Raw genomic sequence first — 24,245 nt, 5'->3', positions numbered from 1 at the left:
ATTTGATGTATTAGATGAGTCTAGGTTACTTACTAACTTCGCCCACTGCCTTTCCAAGCGGATTTAGCGACGAAGATTTGTTCAATATTAGGAGAAGCCCGACGAGACGATCAATCGCTGTCGCGCCAACCTCACAAGATATGGTTCAGAATTTAAGACAGCACACTTTCAAGCTGCGCATCGCCAGAACTGGCCGACTTCAAAAGCTAGCCGCCAAGACTATTGGTCTTTCGTAAATTGGATATTTGAGCAATTCCGAAACAATCAGGTGCTAAGCCTCCGAGATTGCCGGGGACGCAGCAGAGATTTCTGTCGGAAGCGAACAGCTTGTTGCTCTTCGCTGTTTATGAATCGTCAAGCTCAGCTACAGCACTTCAAGTTCCGCGACGTTTCCCCATATTTCAACTCAAAATCAAAAAAGTTTGAAAACCTTCCGCGAGCAAGTTTTCCTTCGCTGCGGCTTTGCTGCTGACGGCCGGTTGGGTGACGACAAAATGATCGCTGTGCGGTGTCTGCGATCGCACGTGCGGTACTGATCTAGGTTATCTCCTCACAGGGGTAAGCGATTGGCTTCACTGTCGGGAAGTTTAAAATCCTTGGTGCGCGAGCCCTTCACAGTTTGCATATCCGCTAGTCCATTTTCTGTCAGTGCCGTGGCGCCGCGGCAGCACCGAGAGCGCCTTACGGCGCCACTGCTAGCCACGTCCCGCTTCAATCTCCTGATAAATCTCCCCGATTGACAGCATTATTCTCTCTAACGACAAGTATCAACAAAACTTCTGTTGCTTTTTTGGCACGAATATTCCGTTGGAGATATCTGCTGCCGGCGCACAGCCTGGCGCGTAAATTGATCAACGGCAGCGAATGAAGACGGTAAATTTAATTTTAGGTTTTAATGTCTCGCGTGGTGTCATTTCACAGGTAGAGGTTTTGCAAATTATCTCATTGCGATATAATCTGATAACGGATCATGGCGTTCTACGATGGTCTGGGCATTTGGATTCCTCAGTTTGATGGCTGCGCTGGAGAGAGTCTAGACCAGAGCTTTTTCCCCATCCCGGATGGCCCGATATGCTTTGCTTTGCATGGAAAATGGCTCGTCTGGATTGTGAAAACTGCACGAAGCAAGGACGAAGCACAAGATCTCATATTTTGGCTTGCAAGGCCACGCAGATACCTGCCATCAGATATCTTGGCGTTCAGTCTATAGACTATAGACGCGTCCGGGTTTCGAGAGGTTATAGTTGTCACATTGCTTGAAGCCATAATAGAATAAATGCTCTATATTCGAGAGTGAAACCAGCTCGCAACAGGTCTAGCCCCGCCTGTTGGTGTGGCAGCAGAATGAGGGAAATACCCGCGAGCATATGGTGGTTCGGCTGCGAAGGGGTGGCGAGAAACAAGGTTTTGATCGAGGCATGGTTCCTGCTCGTTCCGCCATATCAAGCAATATTTAAGCATTCGCTTAGCGTCCACCGGTAGAACGTTATAGAGCGAGCAACGTGTTTGAGTCATACCACGAGCTGTTATAGTAGAAGCCCACTGCGCATCTACTCGAACTCGCAGCGATTCGTGTGGCACCGCCGCCAGCATCATTACTAACTGCCGGTTTATCCGGCTCTCGGCAGCCTCCGTCGCTCTCGTGGGAAATGTCTTAAGTGGCTTGCCAAGTGCACCGGTGCCACAGCTTGGCGGCGAATGCCGATGATGCTGATCGTGCTGCCCAGGCTCCTGTCGTACTTCTTACCGGCTTTGGCCAATGCCGGGTGGAAAAAGTCTTCACAGGCGTCATACGCTGGGGTTTTTCCGAAACAAAGGCCTCTGCGCGGACAAGAGAACCACCATTTGGGAAGTGGTGTCCACGATTTTGTTGTTTGAACGGCCCCATCGCGGTTAGAAGAATTGAGTCGAACGTTCCAGACACTCAGATGCCGGCAGGACATTCTGTTCCTGCCTATTCTCATGCACGTCTTAAACGAAAAATTATCCAGAATCTTAAACCTGTTGGCACTCACTTCCGCAGCTTCCGGGAAGCTGAGTTCATGTGCACACGAAGCCAGGCCAAGCCATTCACAGCCAAACGTGAACTTGATCACTAGATCAAGTCGGCAATCCAGCGGAGCCCCAATGGTATCGCATTTCTGGGAAAGATTCCGTGGCTTCCGGGCCTGCACACTAGACTCATGGCGCTGTTAAGCATGCGCATATGTATTCCGCCAGTGGTTTGTAGATAACTCAGGCTTCAAGATAACCAAGAGCTTAACTTGCTATTAACAATGGATTGCAGACTGCAGCAATTTTACGCATGATTTTGGCTTTATATTGGGCAGAGAGATTAGGCGACATCCATTATGAGGGGCGAACAATATAGCCACACACTCTTATGACCACACTTGTACAATTCAGACCATGCTTCGCAATTGCACTGAAATAATGTCTGTGTGTTTGAAAGCAACTTTGAATCTCAGCGATGGCGTGAAGCATGGACTTGCAAAGTGCGCAGTAGTGACTTAGAACGAAGGACAGCCTCCAGAGACCGTGCAAACCACTTTGCAGAAGAGCCAGCTTGACGTTACAGCTTTCGACTCAAAATCCGACAATGGTGCTGTTTTGTTCTATCGCAAGCATTATGAAAAAGAAATGACGGGAGACGAACTTACTGCTACGGGTTTACGAGCAGGAAGATTTGCTCGGCCCGCTGGTACTTTGTTACGACCACAGTTTTCAGAGAAGCAACAGCACGAGCATACCACGCATACAGATTCCACATTCGAGAGTTGAAAGCTGATAACCCGTTTTCTATATTAGAAATTTGTGACTGATTTGCACGTTCTGGTCGGCGTGTGATAATTTAGAACACTGTGGTCAGTCAGACCACTTGAGGAAGACTGTTCGTTGAACGACAATATATCGCACGCCAAATTGCCCTAAGCAACCTTACTGCACATGGAATACACGGCCAAGTACCTTCTACGTCCTTGAAAGTTTCAGCTATTACGACAAGGATCGACCACGCTACCGCAGAGCGAGACAGACCACTCGAAATCATCGAAACACACCGCCGTATACGTGCGTTCTACTGGGTCGGACTCCTGCAGATGCGACATGAATATAATGTTCTCATGCTCAAAATAGAGCATTGTATATACTTACTTTGATATGTACGTGAAAATGCTGCGGCTATTATGACGCGTAAGTATCTTCATGTGCGGCGGAGTGGAAGTGTGGCTATGCATGGTGAAGATGAACTTATAGTATGCATCGACTGGTCCACATGAAACCAGATATTGAAGTTAAGAAGCATCTTAAATCTGAGAATAGAAGATCTAGTGCATCCTAGAAGCCACCAAGGAAGAAGAAGCTGGCAGTTACGCGACAAGATCGCAAATAAGGTCTGCAAATGTTGGTTCATGGTGTTCTCGGAGTATTCGCGAACAAGCGGAAACAAGCATACAATGACTGAAGAGATATGCAGATACATTTTAAGGTCATATGTGTAGCATGGAGGTCTCGTAGTCGTGAGGTGTTTGGAGAGGAGCGAGGAGAAATTGGCGAAACACCTCAGGTCGTTGCGTCTTGGCGCGCGCTCCACACTTCCTGCAGTATCAGCCATTAACTATACATTCCTTCACGAGAAGTAACTGGATAACTAACTTAACTTTCATACAGCCAGGCTTTGAATATTTCGACTAATATCTGGCGGCTGTGCCATTCAGACGCGGCAGCCGCTATCTTGCAGAGCACATCGCACTATGTGCCAACTATTTTCAGAATGCTACGGGAAAGCGAAGGTACACGTCACGCGCACTGTTTCGCAGCAAGTTTTTATTTCTATGGTTAGCGATGCTTGTTTCGAACTAATTAAAGCGTGCAGAGCTATTGAATAAGCCTCACGACGCCACCACCAATGATCGAGCCCACAAGAGGCTTGTTGACTGAAGAAATGAATGTCGGCGCGTGCTATGAAGTGGTCAGCAAATATGGAGCTCTGCTGATTGGTCAGCTCCTAGTATCATGCACAAATGGGTCCATCAGAGAAGCACCCCACGAGCTCCTTGACACGACTCCGCATTCAGGAAGGGTGTGCAGGACAGATACATGTGCCCAATTAGCAAACTCATTCGTCTCTCGAAGAAGTAACGCATTTCGCCGAGGTTGGAATAGATAATCCCTTTCCAGCTCGAACATTCCTGCTTGTTCTTAACTGTGGGTGTAAATTGATGATGTACAGGTGCCGATCCGCGATGAGGTCCGGGAGCGGCTGTGTCATAGTTTTGCCCGCGACTAAGCCGCTGCAAGCCATAACTGCGGAACGGCGATGCGGTAGTGCACGATTAGGGTTTACCTTGATGCTTCTCTATTCGCATCTGCGTACCTGTCCTGCAGCAACTGATGATGAGACAATGGCGTGTCGATTTGACCAACGACAGTGCCCAGTTGCTGGTGATGACAATAACCACGAGTCATAGTAGATTTACTGTACATAAATTGAATTTCAGCGAAATCCCCAAACACGGAAGTACCCAAGTATATCGCGGCCTGCCGCCAGCCAAACCAAACTCCAATAACTGTTAAGCAAAGTAGCAAACAAAACACAAGCTGATATGCTATATCTGGACGGGATAGACATGAAGCCTTAACTATTGTCCCAGGACATGCTGCTTCCAAAGACTCTTGATGTGTTGCTGATCACCCTCAAGGGCGATCACATCGCCAACGTACTTTGCAATATTGTCGTCTCCTTTGATGAAATCGATGTTCTGGTCCGCTACAATGACAGTCACAGACTCGCTGTCGTCGAGAGCGAGATGCCGCAGGATCGGCTTGACAGACTCTGGGCGCGAGAACAAGAACACATGGGTGGGATGTGAAACGAAAGACTTGCGCATTTCCTCGACGGAAGGTAAGCCATCGGCTTCAAAGTCGGACGGGCGAATGATGATGAGGTCGACAACGTCTTTGGTGGACCCATCGATGACTTTGCTGTTTGCAATCGTCTGTCACGAATGTTAGCCGTCTATGCAGCTGTTAGACAAAATGGCTAACACACCTCAGACAACATAACAGCAACCTTGCGCTTCTTCGGAATCAAAGGTGCCCCGGGCTTCCCTGATCGCGGAGAATTGAAGAACTGAGAAGTCCACCATGAGGATATTGGGCCGGACAGGTAGAAATATGCCAGCGATGCCACAACAGCAGTGGCCACTGCTGCGCCAGCAATGACGGGAGCAGCAGATCTTCGTTTCGCCGGAGGAGCCATTGAAGCGTAGAGAAGTGACGGACTGTATCAGAGGAGAAGACTAGACACGCGCGAGTGATACCACTGGCATGAGCGGTTCTGCGGGGCTCACTATGGTCATGTGACCACCATTTGGGACTTTATATATCTCTCGGCTTTCCAAATGCGACTTCATCACCCGACGCACCTCGTTGTTCTTCCTTCGTGTAATCGCGTCAACCTATCTCAGCTTCTGTGCAACCCCCCATGAGACTCAACTGTCTGGGCAGAACAAGTTTAGCGAGATAGCGTAGACACGAGCGCACAAGTTGGATCACGGGAAGACGAGCGTATCGGGCAGTCGAGTTGCGAGTATCCTCTTCGGGGCAGATCTTACTCTTCTCTCTCTTTCTCGTTTGCGGCCTGTACGCAGGCGCAGCCTCTTTGACTTGCGTTGAGGATCAAGGGAGTATCCACTAACGCGTAAAATTTTGCTGTTTCGTGCATCCCCCTTCGGTTTTGGTGTTTGGAGCGTTGCAGAACGAAATTTTGTTTTGGGTTGCAGCTTTTGGCACGTCGCGTCTCGTCGAGAATAGCGAGGACGACCCAGGATAGGTCTGCCACTGCTTGGGTCCTCGACGGGTCTTTGAGAGACCTGAAAGACATCGTCCGCGATCGCGGATGCGCGTCCTGTAAAGATGGACGACAACAACAGCAAATTTGACGATTTTGTGCTGCACTCGGCGGCGAGTGAGCAGCAACCACCGCAGCAGCAACAACCACCGCTTGCGCAACAGCCCCCGCAGCAACACGAGCAGGATCTGCAGCAGCTCACGGAGCAGCAGAAGACGCAGGAGCAGGAGCAACCGGTCTACGTCTACTACACTGACGCGGCCGCGCCGGATGGGCACTACTACATGGCGGGCAGCCCCGCGCCCAGCCAGTCCTACGAAAACTATATGGCACATATGCAGAGCACCATGTACGGCGTCCAGCCGCAACTGTCACATGCCGACGCGGTTATGCCGCAATCGCAGCAATACTTCTACTACGCTCCTGCGCAACTTCCCCAGCCACAGGAGGCGCAGCAGGACCTTCAGCCGCAGGTCCAGCCACATATACCCCCGCTCTACGCCTACCCCGATGCTCAGCAGCAGTACACTACCGGCAATTACGCACCCCAGCACGTCTATGTGACTCCGAACTATCAATATGATCTCACATCTCTTGGTTCGCCGCTCCAGTCCAACGCCGGACTGCCTGCGACTGCTCCGGAATCAAATACACAGCAGCAATACCCGCCGAATTCGAATCAACCACATGAACAACCAACAACGTCGACTGCCTACTCGTTCAGCATTAATGCCCCTATCTCAAATGTGCCACCGACGACGGCATCGCTTGCTGCTCTCGGCATCACGCAGCAGCAGATCATGACTCAACAGCAGCTAGGCCCAACTGTTGTGCCGAAGCCGGAGAAAAAGAAGCGCGCTGCTGCCGTAGGAGATAAGCTGCCAGCCAAAAAGAGGGCAACTGGTTCGAACAATGTTATGGAGTCTACAGCTATAACCATGTCGCTGCCAAGTGCTGCTTCACCAATAGCAGAAGTCGCTGTCGTTCCAGAGGTTCCCAAGGAGCCGCCGATCATGTCGGAGACAGATCCAGTGACGGCGTTGCGAATTCGCGTTGCTACCGCGTTCAAAGAGATGCTGGACGACCGAGGGGCGCTGATCGATCGACTGGTTGAGATCATGCTGTGCATCCCGGAGGAGGGCTACGGTTCTAAAGAGGCCAAGTCAAAAAAGATGGACCTTCGGGATACGTTTGTTATGCAAGTTACAAGCAGCACGGGTAGCACGAACAGGGACATTTGGCGCGGACTGGGCGACAGCGTGAAGGCGTTGGCGCGGATTCGGAATTGGCTTGCATTCGACTACAAGAGCAAGAGGTATGACGACGCCAAGGGCGTTATGGCGGGCCTTTTAAAGATGTCGCCGACGATCGACAGACTAGATGTGACCAAGATGACGAAAGTGCTTACATTCTTCGCTACAAAGGCCACCGGGCCAAGCAGCGAGTACGCTAAGCGGATATTAGAACGGGCCAAGAGGTCGCCAGAGCACGAGGCATCGCCGACTGCAGGCAGTGATGACGATGCGAAGAAGCCTTCGCGCGCGGCGCTGGCGGGCTTCATAATTCCCAAGAGAACAGTTTCGAAGGCCACGGGAGTAGCTGGAACAATGAATACTACTGCAGAGAAAACCGCAGCAGCAAAGGCTACAACGGCGCCAATCAAGCAGGAACGATCATCGGGTAATTCCAGCTTTTTCCAGAGTTTACAGCGCCGGTCATCGACGACTACAACAAGAAGTGCGAGTGGCGAGAGCAGTAGTAGCAGTAGTAGCAGCAGTGCTATTGCTAGTGCAAAGCCAACGCCTGCTCCTGCGGCCCCAGTGCCAGCAGCGCCAGCGGCAGCAGCGCCGCCACCAGTCGCTCCGCAACGGATATCTAGCCTAATCACCACGTTGAGGTCACAACGAAAGGAGGAAGATTCGTCGGATCGGTCTACGCCAGAGCCGCCGACGAAGGGTAAGAAAGTGCGGAAGACGGTGACGTGGCGGTCGGATGCAGATCTGGAACAGATCCGGTATTTCAAGTCGGATCCCCAGGAGCGATCAATGCCCAGTGAGGGTGCAGCGAACTCGAAGATGAGCGCACGCGAGCTGGATATTTCGGAGGGCCGCGGTGCATTCAAGATTGGACATCAATTGATGGAGGATCTTGAGCAGCCAGAGGAGGAGGAGCGGATGCCGTGGTATCTGCCGATTGAGCTGGATTTCGCGCGGAGCGAGCGATTTTCGCCGCGCGAGCGGGAGACGAACTTCTACAAGCGGGGCGGCTCGAAGATGGCAGTGTCGGCGGAAGCGGAGACACAAAAGAGACGGGAAGCGACGGTGCTGATGACGATATACTTTGGCGATGGTGAGCCGTCGCCATCGGAGCCGGAGAGTGAGGTGGATAAAGGCGAGCTGGAGGATCTGGACAGTGTGAAGGAGATTCCAGCGCCGCAGGAGCTGCGGATAGGGTGGATGGTCGCACTGGCCTCGCAGAGCAGCGTGGCGGAGGCAGCAGGCGGGGCAGGTAGTATTACTGCTGGCGGCTCGAGAAATGCAAGGCGGAAGCAGCGGCGGGCGACAGCACAGGCACAGGCACAGGCGCAGGCACAATCTGAGGCACAGGCGATGCAGGCGCAACAGTCACGGGTGGGACAAGCCGCGGGGATGTTGGCGCCGTCGGTGAACGTGCAGGCGTTGCAGGCGTTGCAAGCGTTATTTGCATCGTCAGCACAGAGTGCGCCAACAGCTGTGGTGCCAGCTGCGGTTCCGACAGCCGCACAAGGAGGAGGAGATTTGAGTGCTCTTGCGGCAGCGATGCAGGCAGCGCTGGAGGCAGGGCGGGGGCGGAAATGAGGAGGGATAGTGTAGATTGCATGTGTGTGTAGTGTATGTTACGATTGTGAATAGAAGTAGAAGTGAATGATGAGAGACCGTGCATTAGTAATTATTATGGAACAGACAGAGAGCAATACAAGAGAGATCTGCTGGGGGGATGATTGATGGTGTAGGGGACCAATGGAGTATGTCATGGAGCGGTTGGATTGTGATCTGTGGGAGAAGCGCGGAGAGCTCACTTTGACTTGATGGCGGCGAGGATCTTCGAGTTGCGCTCATCGATGTCACTGAGGGCTAGGATCTTTGCGGCTTGAACCATCTGGATGACGTTGATGATCTGCTTGCCGACCCAGATGGGAAACGTGGCGATGCAGATGAGGGTGGCGTAGGAGAGGGGGACGTTTTCGAAGTAGCCGAGGACGCCGTGGAAGTAGCCGAGGTGGGGAGGCGTCTTGAGAGGGAAAGAGTAAAGGTAAAGGGCAACGAAGAAGAGCTCGTTGGCGGCGCAGAAGATGAAGAGCACGTTGCGGTTGGTGTAGTAGAGGTTAAGGATGTAGCCCCGCTCCTTGCCGACGGCCTTGTGGGACTTGCCGCCGGAGATGAGAGTCGCGTACATGTGCATGTAGTGGGAGGCGAGGTCCAGGGAGATAAGGATCTGGTAGAAAACCGCCCAGTCGGGGTAGGCAGAGCAGAGGAAGCAGATGAGGCAGGAGGTGGTGCAGCGGTCCGTGACCATGTCGAGGATCGCGCCAAACTTGGTGGCCTGGTCGTACTTGCGCGCGGCGGCGCCGTCAAACGCGTCCAGCAGACATGAGACGATGTAGAGCCAGGTACCTGGGGAGTCAATCAGCGCGCAAATACGGCACATGCGGACGGCGAAGTCACATACAGACTTTGGGATGGTACCGCATGACGCCGAGGGACGCGAGCGCGAGTACAACGCGGGCGTAGCCGATGAGGTTCGGCACGAACAGAAAGATGTCGTTTATAGTGAACAGCTTCGGGCTGGCCATTGTGTGCGTGTGTACGGGGAGATTTGGCGGGGCCGTGAGCGGTTGTGTGTGAGTGCTGACGATGTATGGGGAAGCGCGGAGGAATGTGGTGATGGGCGGCGCGCACTGCGTCTGTTATCGCTGCACGTGATGCCCTCGGCTCCCCGCACGCCCCCCCCCCACCAACAGGCGTCACCGTTCCCGGCCCCACCGCGAATACAATGGCATTACACGTCGCCTCCGTCGTGCGATACGACCCTGCGCTCGCGTCGAGCGACGACTCCACCGCACAGTACTTCCTCTTCCAACGTCACGTCTCCCGGCTGAACACCGCACACGCACATTTCTGGCCCGCCGCGGCTCCAACCGCAAAGGACGACCCACCCATCGTCACAGCCTCCGCGCTGGCGGAGGTACTCAATGCTGCCGTCGCCGGCGCAGGCGTGGACACTGCGACAACCGCGCTGAGGTTAAAGGTCTTACTCTCCGAGACCGGTGAAATGCATGTATCTGAGTGCGGTCCTGTACCAGAGCGTGTGGACATGTTCTCGGGACTGCTAGACGACGCAGCAGCGGATGCGGCGGGCAACTCTGCACTTGAGACGCCGTGGGCGGTATACCTCGACACTCAGCCCACAGAACAGTCCGACGTGACGCTACACAAGACATCGGTACGCGACGTCTACGCCGCCGCGCGCGAGCGCGTACTCCCCGCAGATGCCCCAGCAAGAATCGAGGTGCTGCTGCACAACCCGCGGCGCGAGATCACAGAGGGATCGATCGCGAATGTTGCGTTTCTGCGGGGTGGGGAATGGGTTACACCGAGCAGCGCTGCGATGGGCGGCTTGATGGGCGCGGTGCGCTCGGAAATGCTCGCGCGCGGCGTGCTCAGGGAGTTGCTCCCACACGAAGCTATCACTGTCGACGACGTGGTTGCGGGCGAAAAGGTGTTGCTACTCAATGGCGTACAGGGCGTGACCTGCGGCCGTATCGTACTGGGACCGTACGTGCCATAGGCCCTGCTATTAGTCGACTGTTTGATCATAGCATAGATTCTCGTTGTGAGTGCATACGCGATCAATTAAACGGTCACGGCTTCTTCTGAGCTAGCAGATGCCACGTATCCTGTTTTGCGCGTCTTGCGTCCCGCATCGGCGTGTCGTCGCGCAACTCGTTCTATTGCTCATCGCAGCAGCGCCCCATGACTCATCCTTATCCCTCTATCTACATTCAATACATTGCATATATAACCAAGCGTGGCACATCCAAAATATTTCGTCCAAGACACTTTCTCCAAATCTACTTGGCGAACCGGTTGAACCAGTTGACGGCCTGGTAGAACGCGGCCTCGTGGGTCCAGGCGCCAACCTCGTCGCCGAGGTCACCGCGCACTGCGAAGCCGTGATCGACCGAAGAGTACAGGTTGATCTGGTAGGTCGCCTTCATCTCCTTAAGGATGACCTCGGACTCATGGCGCTTCTCCTCTGGGAAGATGGAGTCGGTCTCTGGGGGGGAGAGGGGGGTCAGTGGAAGTTTGGGAGGAAGATAGTGAGGAGCACTACTCACCCGCAGCAGCGATTGACAGAGGGCCCTTCATAGCCTTGAGTTCATCCGCCATGACAAAACTGGGGTGCGCGATGAAGCCGGCGTTGAGGCGGCCGTCAAGATAACGCACGACGTACTTGCCGCCGAAGCAGTATCCGACCGCGAAGAACTTTGTGACGGCGGGATACTTCTCCTTGACGTAGTCAAAGGCCTTGTTGATCAGCGGCTCGGTGGCATCGATGCCATGCTTCTTGACCCACGCGGGTAGGTCGAACCCGTCGGGGCGGGGGTATGGCACGGCATCGTCGTAAAACAGGTTGGGGATAACGGTGAGGAAGCCGAACTTTGCAAAGTTGTCGGAGAGGATCTTGTGGTTACCAAAGGGGAAGCCGAAAATGTCGGTGATGTAGATGATACACTTGTCGGTCGGGGTGGTGGGCTCGGCGACGTAAATGTCAATGCCCTTGTAGCTCACGGTGGTGCCAGTGGCCGTGCCGGCGTGCTCGTAACCCTCCATGCAACATGCGCCGGGAGCAAGAGAAGTCATTTTGGGTCGATTGGGGTGTTCTGAGGTGGAGTAGAGGCTAGTGTGGTGCAATTGGCCTTGTGACGGTAGTGGGTGATGAGGAAGGAGGTGGAAGTCGGGTGGGCGGGCCAGTGCACTCTTATATCAGTGCCGGCGATAACGCCTAGAGATGCGGGCTGGCACTTCACATACTCTTCACCGTCAGCTTGGCCGCCTTGGGCTTCTTCTTGCTAGTAGTCACGAGCTATGCCGTAGTCCCCGCGCCATCCCGCAGTCGCGTAAACAGCGCCCGCGCGTTGTGCATCTCAGCCCTCATCCGCCCACCATGGTCTCCATCCCCACCATCCTCCACCTCCTCACCCTCAATGCCCTCTAACCACGCACACAACCCCATCTGCACCAGCATGTGCTGCACCACTGCACCTTCCGAGTCCATCCCGCACGCCAGCACCAGCGCCCGCAAGCCCGCTATCCGCATCGCGTGCGCTGGGGTAGCGTCGCCGTCGGCCGGAAATTCTCCCCCACTGCTCATCAGCGCAGCCGCGACCCGTGCGGCAACGCTCGCAAGCCCGCCACACCAACGTTTACGATGGTCCGGATCAGAAAAAAATGCGAGCGAGTCGGATCCGGCACCGGGTGTGCAGAGTGTACATAATAACGCTGACAGCACACGCGTGGCTTCTATCCGTATCGCCAGTGGTGTGGTCGCATCCGCGTACCGCATGCAGCATGCGCTAATGCTCATCTCATCTCCACCGGCGCTGGACCCTGTCATCACCGCTACGGCGTTCTCATCTAAAAGTAGCCCACATTGTCAGCTATTTCATATAATTCAGCGTAAACACGCAAAAACTCACAACACTGGGTGACCAGTACACGCAAAAGCTGCAGCGCAGCGACCACCACACGCATGTCGTCAGCCCCACTGCCCGTCAGCACGGACTCGACGACCTGCATCGCGCCGTCGAGCGCTACCACGCGTTTGTTCAGGGCTACAGATGTGAGCTTGGCGTCAGGCATGTGGGTGCGGGAATAGAACTTACATTCGACAGCTAAATGTCGCAAAAGGCCTAAAGCGGAGGTATAAAACTCCGTGTCCGCACGGAGCGGAGATATGCGTGTCGCTGTTAAGTATGCCTGCACCTTTCTTTCTTTCACCATGTATTTACACGCTGATGCTGTTGTTGTCAGTATAGTCTGCATAGTAATGAGCGGGCTGGACGTACCGGTGAGGCACACGTTGCCGACAAGCACCACGCCCGCTGTCGCAAGACGCCTGCTGCCGCGTGTGCCGAGTTGCGCGATCCAGGATATCCATAACGCGATCACCTCTGACGTCGCAATATACTGTAGGACTATGTCGTTAAACTCCGGCACCATACTTGTGAAGCTGTCGATTCGGTATAGGAGCAGATCCAACGTGCGAATATTCTTTTCCTCGTCTTCTTCCTTATCCTTGTCGTAGCCGGGCGTCTCCAAGTACGTGACTCCGCTCTCGTATAGTCTGCACAAGCGATATAGCTCGCGTGCGTCGTTTTCTAAAGCGATATGCTGGAATTTAGGAAAACAAAGCACTGCGAGCAGCGCATCAGCCAGCGCCAAACACAGGCTTGGATCTGTGTCGAGGCTTGTAATTATCACTCTTAGCGTGTTGTCTGGAAAGTCGTCTCCGGTGGCGGTGTCTAAGTAGGTTAGCATGTACGGCGACGAAGGAAGTGGTGGGCATACCGCTTGTCAACATGGCAGCCAACGTCTCCATCATATAACCCAAGGTATCGCTGTCATGTCTGGTCGCGAGATGGTTCACTAGCACTCCGCCAAAGCCACTCTTCACGAGCGCATTGCACCACTCAGCTACACCCTCACAGTATCAGTTCTTTTTATCTCGCTCTCTAGAAAGCAGTTCCAACACACCGTTGTCAGTTAAATTGTAAGCCAGTATGACCCCGTTCCGGCAAGTATCTTCGTCACGTATGCGTCGTTCTAGGACGTCCTTGTGTATACTGCCTAGTATGCGGAAGAGTAGCATGCGATTTGTATCTGCGCAGATTAGCAGTGTTATATCGACTTCGTCGGCGGGTGCGTACTGTCGTCGGCACACATATTCACAAGCACGCGCAAGCATTCCGCTTTCACGCCGCTGCTGACCTCGTCGTTGTCCAAGAGATCGACGATTTCCTGCACTAGCGCCTGCTTCTCTGCAAACAGCGCACGTCCAGATGCTATACCAAATCATGAGAGTCAATGGTCGGTACAGATCAGCAACAGCAGAGAGGACCTACGCGTTCGCGCAAGGACTGCAAGCGCGTCCAGTCTCGTCTCCAGCTCCGCGGATGAAGCTCCTCTGACATTGGAAAGGTCGCCAAGCGTATCAGGTATGGTTGATTGCATGACTGCTCTGTGGTCTAGTTATGGCGAGGTGTGGAACATGAGTGCGATGTGTCGTTGACGGGAGGTAGTTCGCAAGACCATGCGGCCTTGAGTACGCGGCGCCTAATAGTTCACGGAGTAGATGGCGCATTGCGACTTTGATGCCGCCATCACGCCGCGACGAGAAGCAAAGAGACTACAGTAACTACGATGAGAGTTAGGAAAGTTAAGAGAGCAAGTACAACTTGACAGATGCTCTACTACCTGTTAGTCGTTGGTGCTGCTTCGGTCCGGCGCGGTCACACGAATCGTTTGCAGACTGTGCGTAAGCCCACGCAACTTCGAGTTCTCGCGCCTTTCGAAGTAGAATTCCCGCATGCGCGCTGCGCACCATCCACTGCGCTTCCACAACTCTCAGACCAGCTCTTATATTAGCCCTTCCACAAGAGAGAGGCAAGGTGGGCTTGTGGGCGGTACAAACCCCGGACTGGTGATCGCATCGAACTCTAAAAGACTCGATGCACTCTCAGTACACAAGATCACATTCATTGCAGCGACATCACAACCATCATCCCGCGCGATTCGCTTACTCCTACTCCTTCTCCGCCTTCGGCAAGCCGAATTTGCTAGTTTATGCGCATACGGTCTGCGGCGGACATACAGATCCCGCTTCCGCCGTCAGTTCCCGCAGTCCACCGGCCGCAACACCGCGCCGGTGACGACTGCTGTGACTGTGCGCGCGACGTGCACACTATACCCCCGGTAAACATCACAAAATGACCGCGAACGATATCGTCTCAACGTCGTCGTCGACCACCGTGGCCACCGCGACGCCGGGAACGTCAACGGTCACCACGACGCAGACCGACGGCACAGGCGCGCCTGTGCTGTATGCGACGAAAAAGACAGGGTTGTGCTACGACTACCGCATGCGGTTCCACGCCAAGGTCGTAAGCAACGCGTATGAGTACATGGATCCGCATCCCGAGGACCCGCGGCGCGTGTATCGCATCTACAAGGCGCTGGCGGAGGCCGGGCTCGTGAACGTGGGCGGCGCGAACGGCGCAGAGAAGATTGGCAGCTTCGTGATGCAGCACATACCCGCGCGTGAGGCTACGGAGGCAGAGGTCACACTTGTACACGAGCAGCGGCACTGGGACTTCATTGAGAGAACAGCCACGATGGACATCACCTTACTCAAGGAGGAGACCTCGAACGGCGACTCGGTGTACTTCAACAATGACTCGTTCTTGTGCGCGAAGCTGAGCTGCGGCGGCGTGATTGATACCTGCAAGGCTGTTGTAGAAGGGACGGTGAAGAACGCGATCGCGGTCGTGCGGCCGCCGGGACACCACGCTGAGCCCACGAATCCGGCAGGGTTTTGCATGTTCAACAACGTTGCGGTCGCATCGCGCGTGATTCTGCAGACATACCCCGAGAAGATCAAGCGCATTCTCATCTTGGACTGGGACATACACCACGGAAATGGCACGCAGCGGGCGTTCTATAAAGACCCCAATGTGTTGTATATTTCGCTGCACAGATATGACAATGGCCGGTTCTACCCGGGAACGCCATTTGCAAACTACGACAAAGTCGGCGAGGGCGCAGGCGAGGGCCGTACGGTGAACATCCCGTGGCCTTGTGGCGGCATGCAGGACGGCGACTACATCTATGCGTTCCAACGAGTCGTAATGCCGATCGCAAACGAGTTCAATCCGGACTTGGTGATTCTGTCGTCCGGGTTTGATGCCGCGCCGGGCGATGAACTCGGCGAATGCTTTGTCACGCCAGCCGCGTACGGACACATGACACACATGCTGATGTCGCTTGCTTCGGGTAAGCTCGCGGTAGTGCTCGAGGGCGGATACAACCTAGACTCGATTGCGACGTCCGCGCTGGGGGTGACAAAGGTGCTGATCGGAGACGCTCCACTACCGCTAACCAATGTATACGCGCGGCCAGAGGCGGTGCAGACGGTAGAGAAGGTGACGCGATTCCAGGCCAAGTACTGGAAGTGCATGAAGATCGGGCACCAGATTCACGAGATGCCCGGCGCGCCTGCAGCGGAGCGTCTGCATGACGTGGTGCGGCGGTACCAGGCGATGGAGCTGCACACGAAGCATCAGATGACGGGACTGCCGATTTTCCGGGATCGCATCTCGCGGTCGTTCGACGAGCAGGTACTGTGTACGCCCAACTTCCAGTCGCGGCGAACGGTGATTGTGATTGTGCACGACCCACCTGGGATGTGGACGGAGCCGGACCCGGTAACAGGCGAGATCAACCTGCACGAATCGTTTACACTGGACCCGGTGCAGAAGTACATTGACTGGGCGGTGGAGAAGGGCTACGGAGTGGTGGACATCAACGCGCCAGAGATGTTTACGGACCAGGACGAGAATGGGTACAGCGTGCAGGCGGCGATACAGGATTTGTGTTTGTACGTCTGGGATAACTACTTGGAGCTTTCGGATGCACGAAACATTATCGCAATTGGCGTCGGTGACGCATGTGCGGGGCTGGTGTATCTTCTCGGCCACCGGGAGGTGCGGGCGCGGATGAAGCTGTGCGTGCAGTTCATGGGGTCAAAACCCCTCCACGCGATCGTGCCTGTCATGGACGAGTTCATCACGGACTGGTACTATAAGAACTCACTTGTGCTCACCGACAAGCACCACTCGATGTGGGATCCGGTGAGTGGGAGCAAGACGGTGCGGCGGAAGCTGGGCAATGTGCGCAAGACGGAGAGTGACAACCTGTTCGAGCTGATGGTGGACCAGCTGGAGGAGGTGACAGCGCTCGCGGAGGAGGACATGGAGTCGGAGAACGAGAGCGACGGCGAGGGAGGTGTGCGGGAGCGCAAGCGGCAACGCACGGCGACGGGGGAGAGCGGCGGCGGGCGCTGAGGTAGATTTGTTATGTACGAGATGCTGGATTGAGTGGTTTTCTGGAAGCGCGGACAAGGTTTGCGGGCGATGCTTGAAGCGGCCGCAAGGTTTGCAGACAAGCGGCGCACAAGATCCAGGGGGCGGCGAGCACGTGCCGCGATGACCGCTGCGCAGGAAAAGGGGGCCACGCGCGCACTCCGTCTCCGCAGTCACCATCCCCCCAAAAGCCCATGTCCGCCGCCCTCCGCACCGCCTCCGCCGCTGTGCTCCTCGACGCCGACGGCGCCGCACCCGCCCGTGCCCGTGCTGCCTACCTCGCCGCCTGCGCCCTGCTCCAGCACGCTCTCGACGACGAGCGCCGCCCCGACGAGCACGCACGCCTGCTCACCATCGTGCGTCCCTCCTATTTTCCTCCCTCCGCGGTCTATACTCACAATGCCTTACAGCACGACGCGTATCTTCGCCGCGCATCCGAACTTGACCACAATCTCCCCGTGTACACGCCGCCGCTTGCTCAGGCTCCTGTCTTCAAGGACGTATGGGCCGGGAGCGCAACCACCACCTCTACCACCACCACGCCCTCTCTTCTCCACCACACCAGCCCCCGGGACTCGCCCACCACGTCGTTCCGCCATTCCACTATTGACGCGGCTGTTGACGCCTCCCCGGCGACCTCCACGTCCTCCATGTGGGTGCAGCATGCTTCGCCGCCGCCGCTGCATAAACACCGACACAGCAGTATGCGTCCCGTCGACACTCGCGCCGACGATCGTGACCGCGCGCTCGACCGGTGCATTCTCCCGCCGGACTTCTCCGCGCGGCGGTCGCTTGACCTGTCCGGCGCGGTGTTCCATTTCCTCAGCGGCAGCACCAACGAGCTTCTCCTCGGAAAGGACAAACCGCCGCACGAGCTCACGTACGCCGAAGTCCTCCGCGAGTTCAACCTGGAAGTCGAGCTTGCGCAAGCATGTTTCTCATATCCAGCCGTTGCGCTTAGTGCACGGCCGTCCGTGAGCGAGTACGACGACCCCACACCGGTGCTGTCATACACATCTCCTGCTGACGGCGAGTATGACGCGGAAGATATCGATTACTCCGGGCTCCGGCTCGCGCTGGATCGCGACGCTGTCGCCGCAGGTGAGCTTGTGCCGCCACAGAGGTCACAGACAAGCATGGCCCTTTCGAAAGCGATGGGGTTACCTTCGCCCGGCTTGAGTTGGCGAGATAAGGCTCTCCCGTCTTTACCTGAGCAGCGGGCGAACGACAAGCACACGTTGTACTACGCGCCGCCACCTGCACGCTCGTCGGCGGCAACATCAGCATCGACCATTCTTGCGGCATCGCGCCACGCGCCGTCGATCTCGGAGCAGAGCACAACGTCGCTGTTGTTGCCGACATCGCGCTCGTCCCCGCGTAAACCACGACAGCTGCTGCGATTAGATCGTCAAAGCTATCGCATGAGCTGGGTTGAAAGCGCGCCGACTCCCCACACCGCGCGCTCCGTGCACAGCAAAGTCACCACCCCATCCTCTGCTGGCTTTGGCTCTTCCGATCCCCCCAAGAAATTCCCGTACTCGACACCCCGTGCGACAGTCACCAACTTCATTCCTTGTCCGGACGTGGACGATGAAGTCATGAGCGCGCAGTTATGGCTGATGCAGAATTTACTCGCCGCACTGACGGCGACTGAATACGGCATGCTCACGGAGCGGCTGCGCATCCCAACGGAGCTGTTCTTCATGAACGATGTGAAGATACTCGCGATGGAGGATAAAATCGACGCGTGTGAGATGTTGCTCGCGGAGCTGCTCACGTTTGAGGGCGATCTCACGCTGCGCGCGCTCACACGGCTCGAGTCCGCGATGGATTACCTCGAAGCGCGACTACGGCCGTACACGAGCGCCGCCACTCCCGTGACGAAATCCGACGCGACATTTGGCGGCCTGAGTCCGCTACTGTCCCTGACCACCACGATCACAAAGATGAGCAGCGAAAGCGAACGTGCCCCGCCCCCCCAGAGTCCGCCAGATATGATCCCTTTCTCGGCACAATCCCGGAAACAGTCCCGCGCGAGCCTATTTACCTCGTTTTCGGGGACAATAGCGGATACACACGCCGAAGGCCCGCCGCTGGTACTAGGCGATGTCGGTGGCGGGTTTGCGAGCATCGCGGAAGCGAACCAGAGTCCGTCATCCTCATCAGGCTCATCGTCTGCGGAACGCAAGCACTCGGGCAGCAGTATGGGATTGAACTGGCGCAGACTCAAGTCCAAGACAGTGTCGAGCTTTTCCTCAAAGAAAGCAGCACCGCCCCCGGCGGCGTCGTCAACGGCGAATGGATCGTCGTCCTCGCGGCATTCGATAATTTCGACGTCGCCGATTTTGCAACAACATCCGTACTCCCCGGACGATCATCGACGGTACAGCGCGCGTCCGTTGTCGCAGGCGACGACCCTTGCGCCGGTGTCGACCACGACTACGACCACAACGACGATGCAGCAGCAGCAGCAGTCGATTGTGCCGTCGGGGTATAAACCCGACGCCGTGGTCGCAGAGGCTCTCGCGATAGCGATGAGCGCTGCGAGAGAAAAGATTCGCGACGACGTACTTGATGGACCATTTGAAAAATACGTGCAAGTTCTTGTTGCGTTGCTTGAGCACGCTCTCAAACTCGGTACGTTCACTTTTACCCTCTTCTCTCCTCCTCCCGCCCCCTCTTAAAGTGCTAATAAATGTAGAAGCCGTACCGACACTCCTCCTAGGCCATATCGACTCCTCAACTTCGAGCTACGCGCGCGCCAGCATTGCGCAATTCATGACGCACGCGGGCGACTTTTTCGGACACACCGTGTGCCAATTCGTTCTTCGCGATATCACGGTGCTCTTGGAATGTTATGTCCAACGCGCTGTGCAGTGGATGCTCGAGCCATGATACCCCGCCAGATTTGGGCTCTACTGTTTATCGCTGCGTACTGCTGCGTCGCACACTTTATAAAGTGATATAGATAACTTATGCAAAATATATACAGTAGACATTAACGATTAGTGCGCACGATCAGGACCGCATTTCCCTCACCTCTTCCTCAATCATCCTCTTAGATATCCTTCGCGCCCAAATTACCATTTCTCGTGCCGAGTTTCACTTCACATCCCCACATCCACCATGATGCCCATAAATTTCACCTCTATAAAAATACACGTCTCCTTTTTTGTACTCCTCACATGAACAACGAATTGAGGTCGTATTGCGCTTGAGATTGTGTTCTAGAGCGCGATTGCTGTTGCTGTTGCTGTTGTTGTGCTTGCTGTTGTTGTAATTGCTGTTGTTGCTGTGGCTGCATCGAGTATGCAGGATAGTTCTGTACACTAGCCGAACCTGACGCGCCGTTGCTAGCGTACAAAGCTGGCGCACCGTATATGCTGAGCCGCGGGTACTGCGGCTGCTGCGGCTGTCCTTGTCCCTCCGGCTGCTGCTGACTGTACGGCGCTTGGAACCCCGCGAGCGAAGACGAGCGGTAAGACGATGCTTGCTGCATTTGGCCGCCCGACGGGACTGGCGGAGGTGGCGGTGCAGAAAAGACAGAGTCGGGGATCGAGGAGACTGACATCATCCGCGACGGGGGTTCGCTCCGCGCGCCGGTCGAGGAGCTACCGCTGCCACTGCCGCCGAAGCAGTACCCCGTGCGTCGGAAATTCGCGAGCATGAGGTAGTTCTCAATCTCGAATGTCTGGTCATTCAGGACTTGTGTAGTCACGCCAAGTACATTGTTGCCGCTGCCGCTGTTGCTGCCGCCGCCGCTGCTGTTGCTTGCATTGGGCGGCGGCGCGGTGGACAAGGCAGTATCGTCGGAGGTGGTTGTCATCCCAGCGGGCTCGAAACCCGAGGTGCCCATTATCGCGGGGATCTGTGCGCCGCGCGCTGCCGCAGCGAATATGCGCGACGATGGACCCTCGTTGTTGGACGCGAATTGGCTAGGCGCACTAGCTGGCGGCAGTAGCTGTTGCTGTTGTTGTGCATCCTCGTCGTATTGCTGCACTAAACGAACCACATCAGAGTCGTACGGCAAGTCGAGATCGTCATATTCGCCAGAAAGATCGAATGAGGACCGATGCTCGCCGTTAATGAGAGCCGCGTCTTCGTCGGAGCCCACACTGTCCCGACCCCGCATGCTAAGCTGCGTATGCATCATGCCCGCCGAGGCGGACCGCGCGACCGCATCGATCTTGCGCTCAGCCGCGTGATACATGCGGCACTGCACCATCCCCAATATCAAATCGCTCGGCATGCTCCGCAGATATATATCAATGAGCCCGACCGTCTCTCTGTGCCGCGCGCAACTCACGTTGCTCCCATTGATCTCAAATAGCCGCTTCGCTATCCGCGGTAGAATAGTACCCGCGCACATGCCGCTCAGCTGCTGCTCGTGTGTCGCACCCGGCGGCTCGGTCACGGAGTTGCTCCATACCTCCGCCCAGTAGTCGTACGGATTCCCGTCGGCCTGGCGTGCATATATGCCGTTGCGGTGCCGGAATTTTGCGAGGTCGTCGTAGAGAACCGCTGTTTGCTGCTGCTGTTGCTGTTGCTGACCAGTGCCGGGAAGATACCGGTTTGTGTCAGAGAATGTAAGAAGCTGCGCGTATAGCTCATGCACAACGCGCGAGCGCTGGTCGGGGGACTTAATGAGGACGTTGTGGAGTGCCATGACCGGATGTAGATACATCGCAAGGGTAAGTGGCGATGCAGAGCGCGAGGTGGTACCGAGCTGCTGCGAAAAGCGCAGATTCAGACGCGCGATAACCATACTGCGCAGGTCTGAGGAAATATAAAAGCTCCCGCTGCCGTTGCCTGCGCCGCCTCCGGGCCCGCTACTGCTCGTGGCGAGGGATTGTGGTATCGACGCGAACAAGTCTTGGTAGTAGACTGAAATCGCGGCCCAGCAGATGACGACATCGGCAAGGGTAGCCACCGGTGCGTTGATACGCGATGCGGATTGGCTAAGCGGCCGGAAGATCGCGATAACTGTGTCAAGACCTGCGACGAACTCGCGGTACACCCACGAGTCGACGGAGAGAATTTCGCACACTTGTTGTTTGTTTCCTGGGAAAGTTAGTGCTGCCATCAGTCGAAAATAGACAAAAGACTTACGTGCTCGGTCGAGCTGCGGGAGGTCCATGGACGCGACCAGCACAAGTGCAGGCAAGCACGTGCGCATGGAGTGCGCAGCGGCGTAGAGACTTATCGGGTCGTTTGCGACGATCGGTGAGAGCTCTTGCGAGATGTAGCACTCTGCCATGCGATGCCGCAGTTTGGCTTCGGCCATGCCGAATCTGTGAAAGAAGGAATAGACGGTGCGAATAGTGCGGACGACGTTATCGATGACGGCGTGTCGACACAGATCCGCGGCCAGCTGATGGAAGTAGTGGTCGAGCGGATCAAGAGCGAGGATCTGGGGGAAACGGGCGACGACAAGGGTGCGCACGGAGCTGTAGAGTGCGGTGTTTGGACACACGAGGGCAATGACCTTGGACGAGCCCACCTGATCGATGTCTGTGATGATAATGGACGCGAGTACATCCGCAGACGGCGCACTGCTGGGAAATTCATGTGCGGAGAGACAGTAGGTTATGCCGGAGTGTGTGGTGGCATAGACAAAAAGAAATATCTGGTCAAACATGGTGCACAACACGTCAAATGAAATGGTCAGCCGGTCGGTGCTGTTCTGCAGCGCCAGCAGAACTTTCTTGCGTGCTGTCTCAATCTCGGCCGGGATAAGCCCGCTGACGAGGGACTTTTGCGACGGAATGACGAAATTTGGGGAACAATTTTGAAAGATTTTGCGGAAACTGGGGTTCGCGACAGCAGAGAGCGGAATGGCGCAGGCGGCGATGGCGTCGATGAGCAGGCTCTCGAGATACTTTTGCTCCTGGGTTGAGGAGCGGTGCTTGAAGTCGAAGCGACCGCGCTTGTTGCCGTGGCTGTCGTGCTCAGAGTTCTTGAGCGTGACTTCTTGCGCAAGCTACAGATAGATCAGTATCAGTGGTATGACAGAATGCAGGTACAACGTACCCGCGAACGCATCTCGCTTGGCATGCCCTTGCAGTCGAGACCATGCTTCTTCACCCGATATGGGTTGTAATGCGCCCAAGTGGCCTCACAGTAGTTGCAGCGGAAGATGGGGGGGGCGTTCTGGCGCTTGACCTCGTGTGCTATTGAGTCTGCGATGGAGTCGCGGGGCCGCCCAGCCTTACGCTTAGGGAGGATCGCGGGTTGAGCAGCTTGCTGAGGGTTTTGCTGCTGCTGCTGCTGCTGCTGCTGCTGCTGCTGCTGAGAAGACGCCGACGAGGTCAGCGGCGCAGAGGTGCGGAAGGTGAAGTCTGCAGAGAGCAGCGGGGGTATCTGCTGCTGCTGAACGCGCTGAGGTATGCCATAGCTGGCCTCGAGGCCGTCGCGGTAGGGGTCCTGGGGAAGCAATGCGGGCGGGGGGGGGAGGAGAGTGCCGAGGGCTGGCTGCGGAGGCTGCGGAGGCTGCGGGGACTGCTGGGGAGCGGAGGCGGCAAAGTACTGGTGAAGGGCCGGGCGAGGGAGCTGGGGCGGGCCACTGGAGACGGCCTGGTCGGCCTCCATGGCGCAGCGTCCCGGTGGTGGTGGAGGGGATGAGACGGAGGGAAAGAAGCAGTGCATGGAGAAGAGCGGCCGCGCTGGACGCGTCTGGCTGGCGCACGCAGGGCGCGAGGCGGTTGCAGAGCCCCGAGGAGGAGTAAAATCACCTGTTTACGCTGCCCCTCCGCCCCCCGCGTCTGCCCCGCCGCCCGCACTGCCACGCGCCCCTTGCTGCCGCTTCCTTCTCTCCGCCGCCCGCCATTGGCTGCCCGCCGCTGTTACCGTCTTCTGCTACCACCCTCCTCCGCCGCCATCGCCGTCGTCGCCGCCCGTTCGCTCCGACGCCTGCGCACTCGGCCTGCTACGCGGGGGAACATCAGCTCACTTTGAGTTTTCACGCGGCCCCTGCAGCGGTGCGGCGCGCACTTTCTTGGGGATATAAGTCCGTCGCCGCATGACTGTATAGTTAGGTCAGTCTCCCGCGCACTCAGCCCCGCAACAGCGCCGAGATGGGGTGATGTCTTACATTCGAACCTTGTCCTCGGCGCACCCAGTTGGCGCGTCGCATTCGCTGCCGGCTCGCGACAGCCACCTCGCACGCTCGCGCGCTCCTCCTTCCCGCGACCCTCGCCGTGTTCGTCCTCGTCCTTG

General features: G+C 56.2%; 9 protein-coding genes across 9 annotated transcripts; 4 read left to right on the top strand and 5 right to left on the bottom strand.

Moving 5' to 3' along the window:
• Positions 1-4,031: 4,031 nt before the first annotated feature.
• Positions 4,032-5,260, bottom strand: V1518DRAFT_404888 (uncharacterized protein; the record flags this gene model as incomplete). The annotated part of the gene is made up of 4 exons (XM_066901902.1): positions 4,032-4,305; positions 4,376-4,568; positions 4,694-4,997; positions 5,051-5,260. The coding sequence occupies 4 exons, from the start codon at positions 5,258-5,260 to the stop codon at positions 4,032-4,034; spliced, it is 981 nt and encodes a 326-aa protein (XP_066760190.1).
• A 161-nt stretch (positions 5,261-5,421) lies between these two features.
• On the top strand, positions 5,422-8,828 carry V1518DRAFT_414662 (uncharacterized protein). Its single transcript, XM_066903632.1, has one exon. The coding sequence runs from the start codon at positions 5,917-5,919 to the stop codon at positions 8,686-8,688; it is 2,772 nt and encodes a 923-aa protein (XP_066760189.1). The 5' UTR covers positions 5,422-5,916; the 3' UTR covers positions 8,689-8,828.
• On the bottom strand, positions 8,689-9,793 carry V1518DRAFT_414661 (CDP-alcohol phosphatidyltransferase-domain-containing protein). The gene is made up of 2 exons (XM_066903631.1): positions 9,560-9,793; positions 8,689-9,504 (listed from the first exon to the last, which is right to left on the bottom strand). Exons 1-2 carry the CDS (start codon positions 9,681-9,683, stop codon positions 8,906-8,908), a joined length of 723 nt encoding a protein of 240 aa, XP_066760188.1. The 5' UTR covers positions 9,684-9,793; the 3' UTR covers positions 8,689-8,905.
• Positions 9,794-9,844: 51 nt separating this feature from the next.
• On the top strand, positions 9,845-10,915 carry V1518DRAFT_414659 (aminotransferase). Its single transcript, XM_066903630.1, has one exon. The coding sequence runs from the start codon at positions 9,884-9,886 to the stop codon at positions 10,676-10,678; it is 795 nt and encodes a 264-aa protein (XP_066760187.1). The 5' UTR covers positions 9,845-9,883; the 3' UTR covers positions 10,679-10,915.
• V1518DRAFT_414658 (dienelactone hydrolase) lies at positions 10,780-11,846 on the bottom strand. The gene is made up of 2 exons (XM_066903629.1): positions 11,229-11,846; positions 10,780-11,167 (listed from the first exon to the last, which is right to left on the bottom strand). Exons 1-2 carry the CDS (start codon positions 11,752-11,754, stop codon positions 10,962-10,964), a joined length of 732 nt encoding a protein of 243 aa, XP_066760186.1. The 5' UTR covers positions 11,755-11,846; the 3' UTR covers positions 10,780-10,961.
• On the bottom strand, positions 11,847-14,540 carry V1518DRAFT_414653 (uncharacterized protein). The gene is made up of 9 exons (XM_066903628.1): positions 14,368-14,540; positions 14,016-14,308; positions 13,821-13,955; positions 13,648-13,773; positions 13,462-13,587; positions 12,960-13,415; positions 12,777-12,911; positions 12,591-12,725; positions 11,847-12,528 (listed from the first exon to the last, which is right to left on the bottom strand). Exons 2-9 carry the CDS (start codon positions 14,122-14,124, stop codon positions 11,978-11,980), a joined length of 1,773 nt encoding a protein of 590 aa, XP_066760185.1. The 5' UTR covers positions 14,125-14,308; positions 14,368-14,540; the 3' UTR covers positions 11,847-11,977.
• V1518DRAFT_227537 (uncharacterized protein) lies at positions 14,532-17,017 on the top strand. Its single transcript, XM_066900952.1, has one exon. It carries the CDS (start codon positions 14,880-14,882, stop codon positions 17,010-17,012), a length of 2,133 nt encoding a protein of 710 aa, XP_066760184.1. The 5' UTR covers positions 14,532-14,879; the 3' UTR covers positions 17,013-17,017.
• A 419-nt stretch (positions 17,018-17,436) lies between these two features.
• On the top strand, positions 17,437-19,962 carry V1518DRAFT_227343 (uncharacterized protein). The gene has a single exon (XM_066900951.1). The coding sequence runs from the start codon at positions 17,681-17,683 to the stop codon at positions 19,712-19,714; it is 2,034 nt and encodes a 677-aa protein (XP_066760183.1). The 5' UTR covers positions 17,437-17,680; the 3' UTR covers positions 19,715-19,962.
• V1518DRAFT_227342 (uncharacterized protein) lies at positions 19,963-23,861 on the bottom strand. Its single transcript, XM_066900950.1, has 3 exons — positions 23,061-23,861; positions 22,140-23,010; positions 19,963-22,091 (listed from the first exon to the last, which is right to left on the bottom strand). The coding sequence occupies exons 1-3, from the start codon at positions 23,673-23,675 to the stop codon at positions 20,212-20,214; spliced, it is 3,366 nt and encodes a 1,121-aa protein (XP_066760182.1). The 5' UTR covers positions 23,676-23,861; the 3' UTR covers positions 19,963-20,211.
• Between the last annotated feature and the right edge of the window lie 384 nt (positions 23,862-24,245).

This window comes from Limtongia smithiae, assembly GCF_038497785.1.
Source record: "Limtongia smithiae strain NRRL Y-17922 unplaced genomic scaffold V1518scaffold_4, whole genome shotgun sequence".
Lineage (NCBI taxonomy): Eukaryota > Fungi > Ascomycota > Lipomycetes > Lipomycetales > Lipomycetaceae > Limtongia > Limtongia smithiae.
The sequence above is the reverse complement of the archived record's forward strand: the minus strand, read 5'-3'. Positions and strand labels throughout refer to the sequence as shown.

What these genes read in the sequence shown, in the direction of transcription:
- V1518DRAFT_414662 (XM_066903632.1), top strand. Translation starts at nt 5,917, where the DNA reads ATGGACGACAACAACAGCAAATTTGACGATTTTGTGCTGCACTCGGCG.
- V1518DRAFT_414661 (XM_066903631.1), bottom strand. Translation starts at nt 9,683, where the DNA reads ATGGCCAGCCCGAAGCTGTTCACTATAAACGACATCTTTCTGTTCGTG. An exon ending in GCGGTACCATCCCAAAGTCT is followed by an intron (nt 9,505 to 9,559) that starts GTATGTGACTTC and finishes TTGACTCCCCAG; the next exon opens with GTACCTGGCTCTACATCGTC.
- V1518DRAFT_414659 (XM_066903630.1), top strand. Translation starts at nt 9,884, where the DNA reads ATGGCATTACACGTCGCCTCCGTCGTGCGATACGACCCTGCGCTCGCG.
- V1518DRAFT_414658 (XM_066903629.1), bottom strand. Translation starts at nt 11,754, where the DNA reads ATGACTTCTCTTGCTCCCGGCGCATGTTGCATGGAGGGTTACGAGCAC. An exon ending in TCTGTCAATCGCTGCTGCGG is followed by an intron (nt 11,168 to 11,228) that starts GTGAGTAGTGCT and finishes TCTCCCCCCCAG; the next exon opens with AGACCGACTCCATCTTCCCA.
- V1518DRAFT_414653 (XM_066903628.1), bottom strand. Translation starts at nt 14,124, where the DNA reads ATGCAATCAACCATACCTGATACGCTTGGCGACCTTTCCAATGTCAGA. An exon ending in TTACAATTTAACTGACAACG is followed by an intron (nt 13,588 to 13,647) that starts GTGTGTTGGAAC and finishes GTGAGGGTGTAG; the next exon opens with CTGAGTGGTGCAATGCGCTC. An exon ending in GGCTGCCATGTTGACAAGCG is followed by an intron (nt 13,416 to 13,461) that starts GTATGCCCACCA and finishes TAACCTACTTAG; the next exon opens with ACACCGCCACCGGAGACGAC.
- V1518DRAFT_227537 (XM_066900952.1), top strand. Translation starts at nt 14,880, where the DNA reads ATGACCGCGAACGATATCGTCTCAACGTCGTCGTCGACCACCGTGGCC.
- V1518DRAFT_227343 (XM_066900951.1), top strand. Translation starts at nt 17,681, where the DNA reads ATGTGGGTGCAGCATGCTTCGCCGCCGCCGCTGCATAAACACCGACAC.
- V1518DRAFT_227342 (XM_066900950.1), bottom strand. Translation starts at nt 23,675, where the DNA reads ATGCACTGCTTCTTTCCCTCCGTCTCATCCCCTCCACCACCACCGGGA. An exon ending in CAAGCGAGATGCGTTCGCGG is followed by an intron (nt 23,011 to 23,060) that starts GTACGTTGTACC and finishes ATCTATCTGTAG; the next exon opens with CTTGCGCAAGAAGTCACGCT. An exon ending in CCCGCAGCTCGACCGAGCAC is followed by an intron (nt 22,092 to 22,139) that starts GTAAGTCTTTTG and finishes TAACTTTCCCAG; the next exon opens with GAAACAAACAACAAGTGTGC.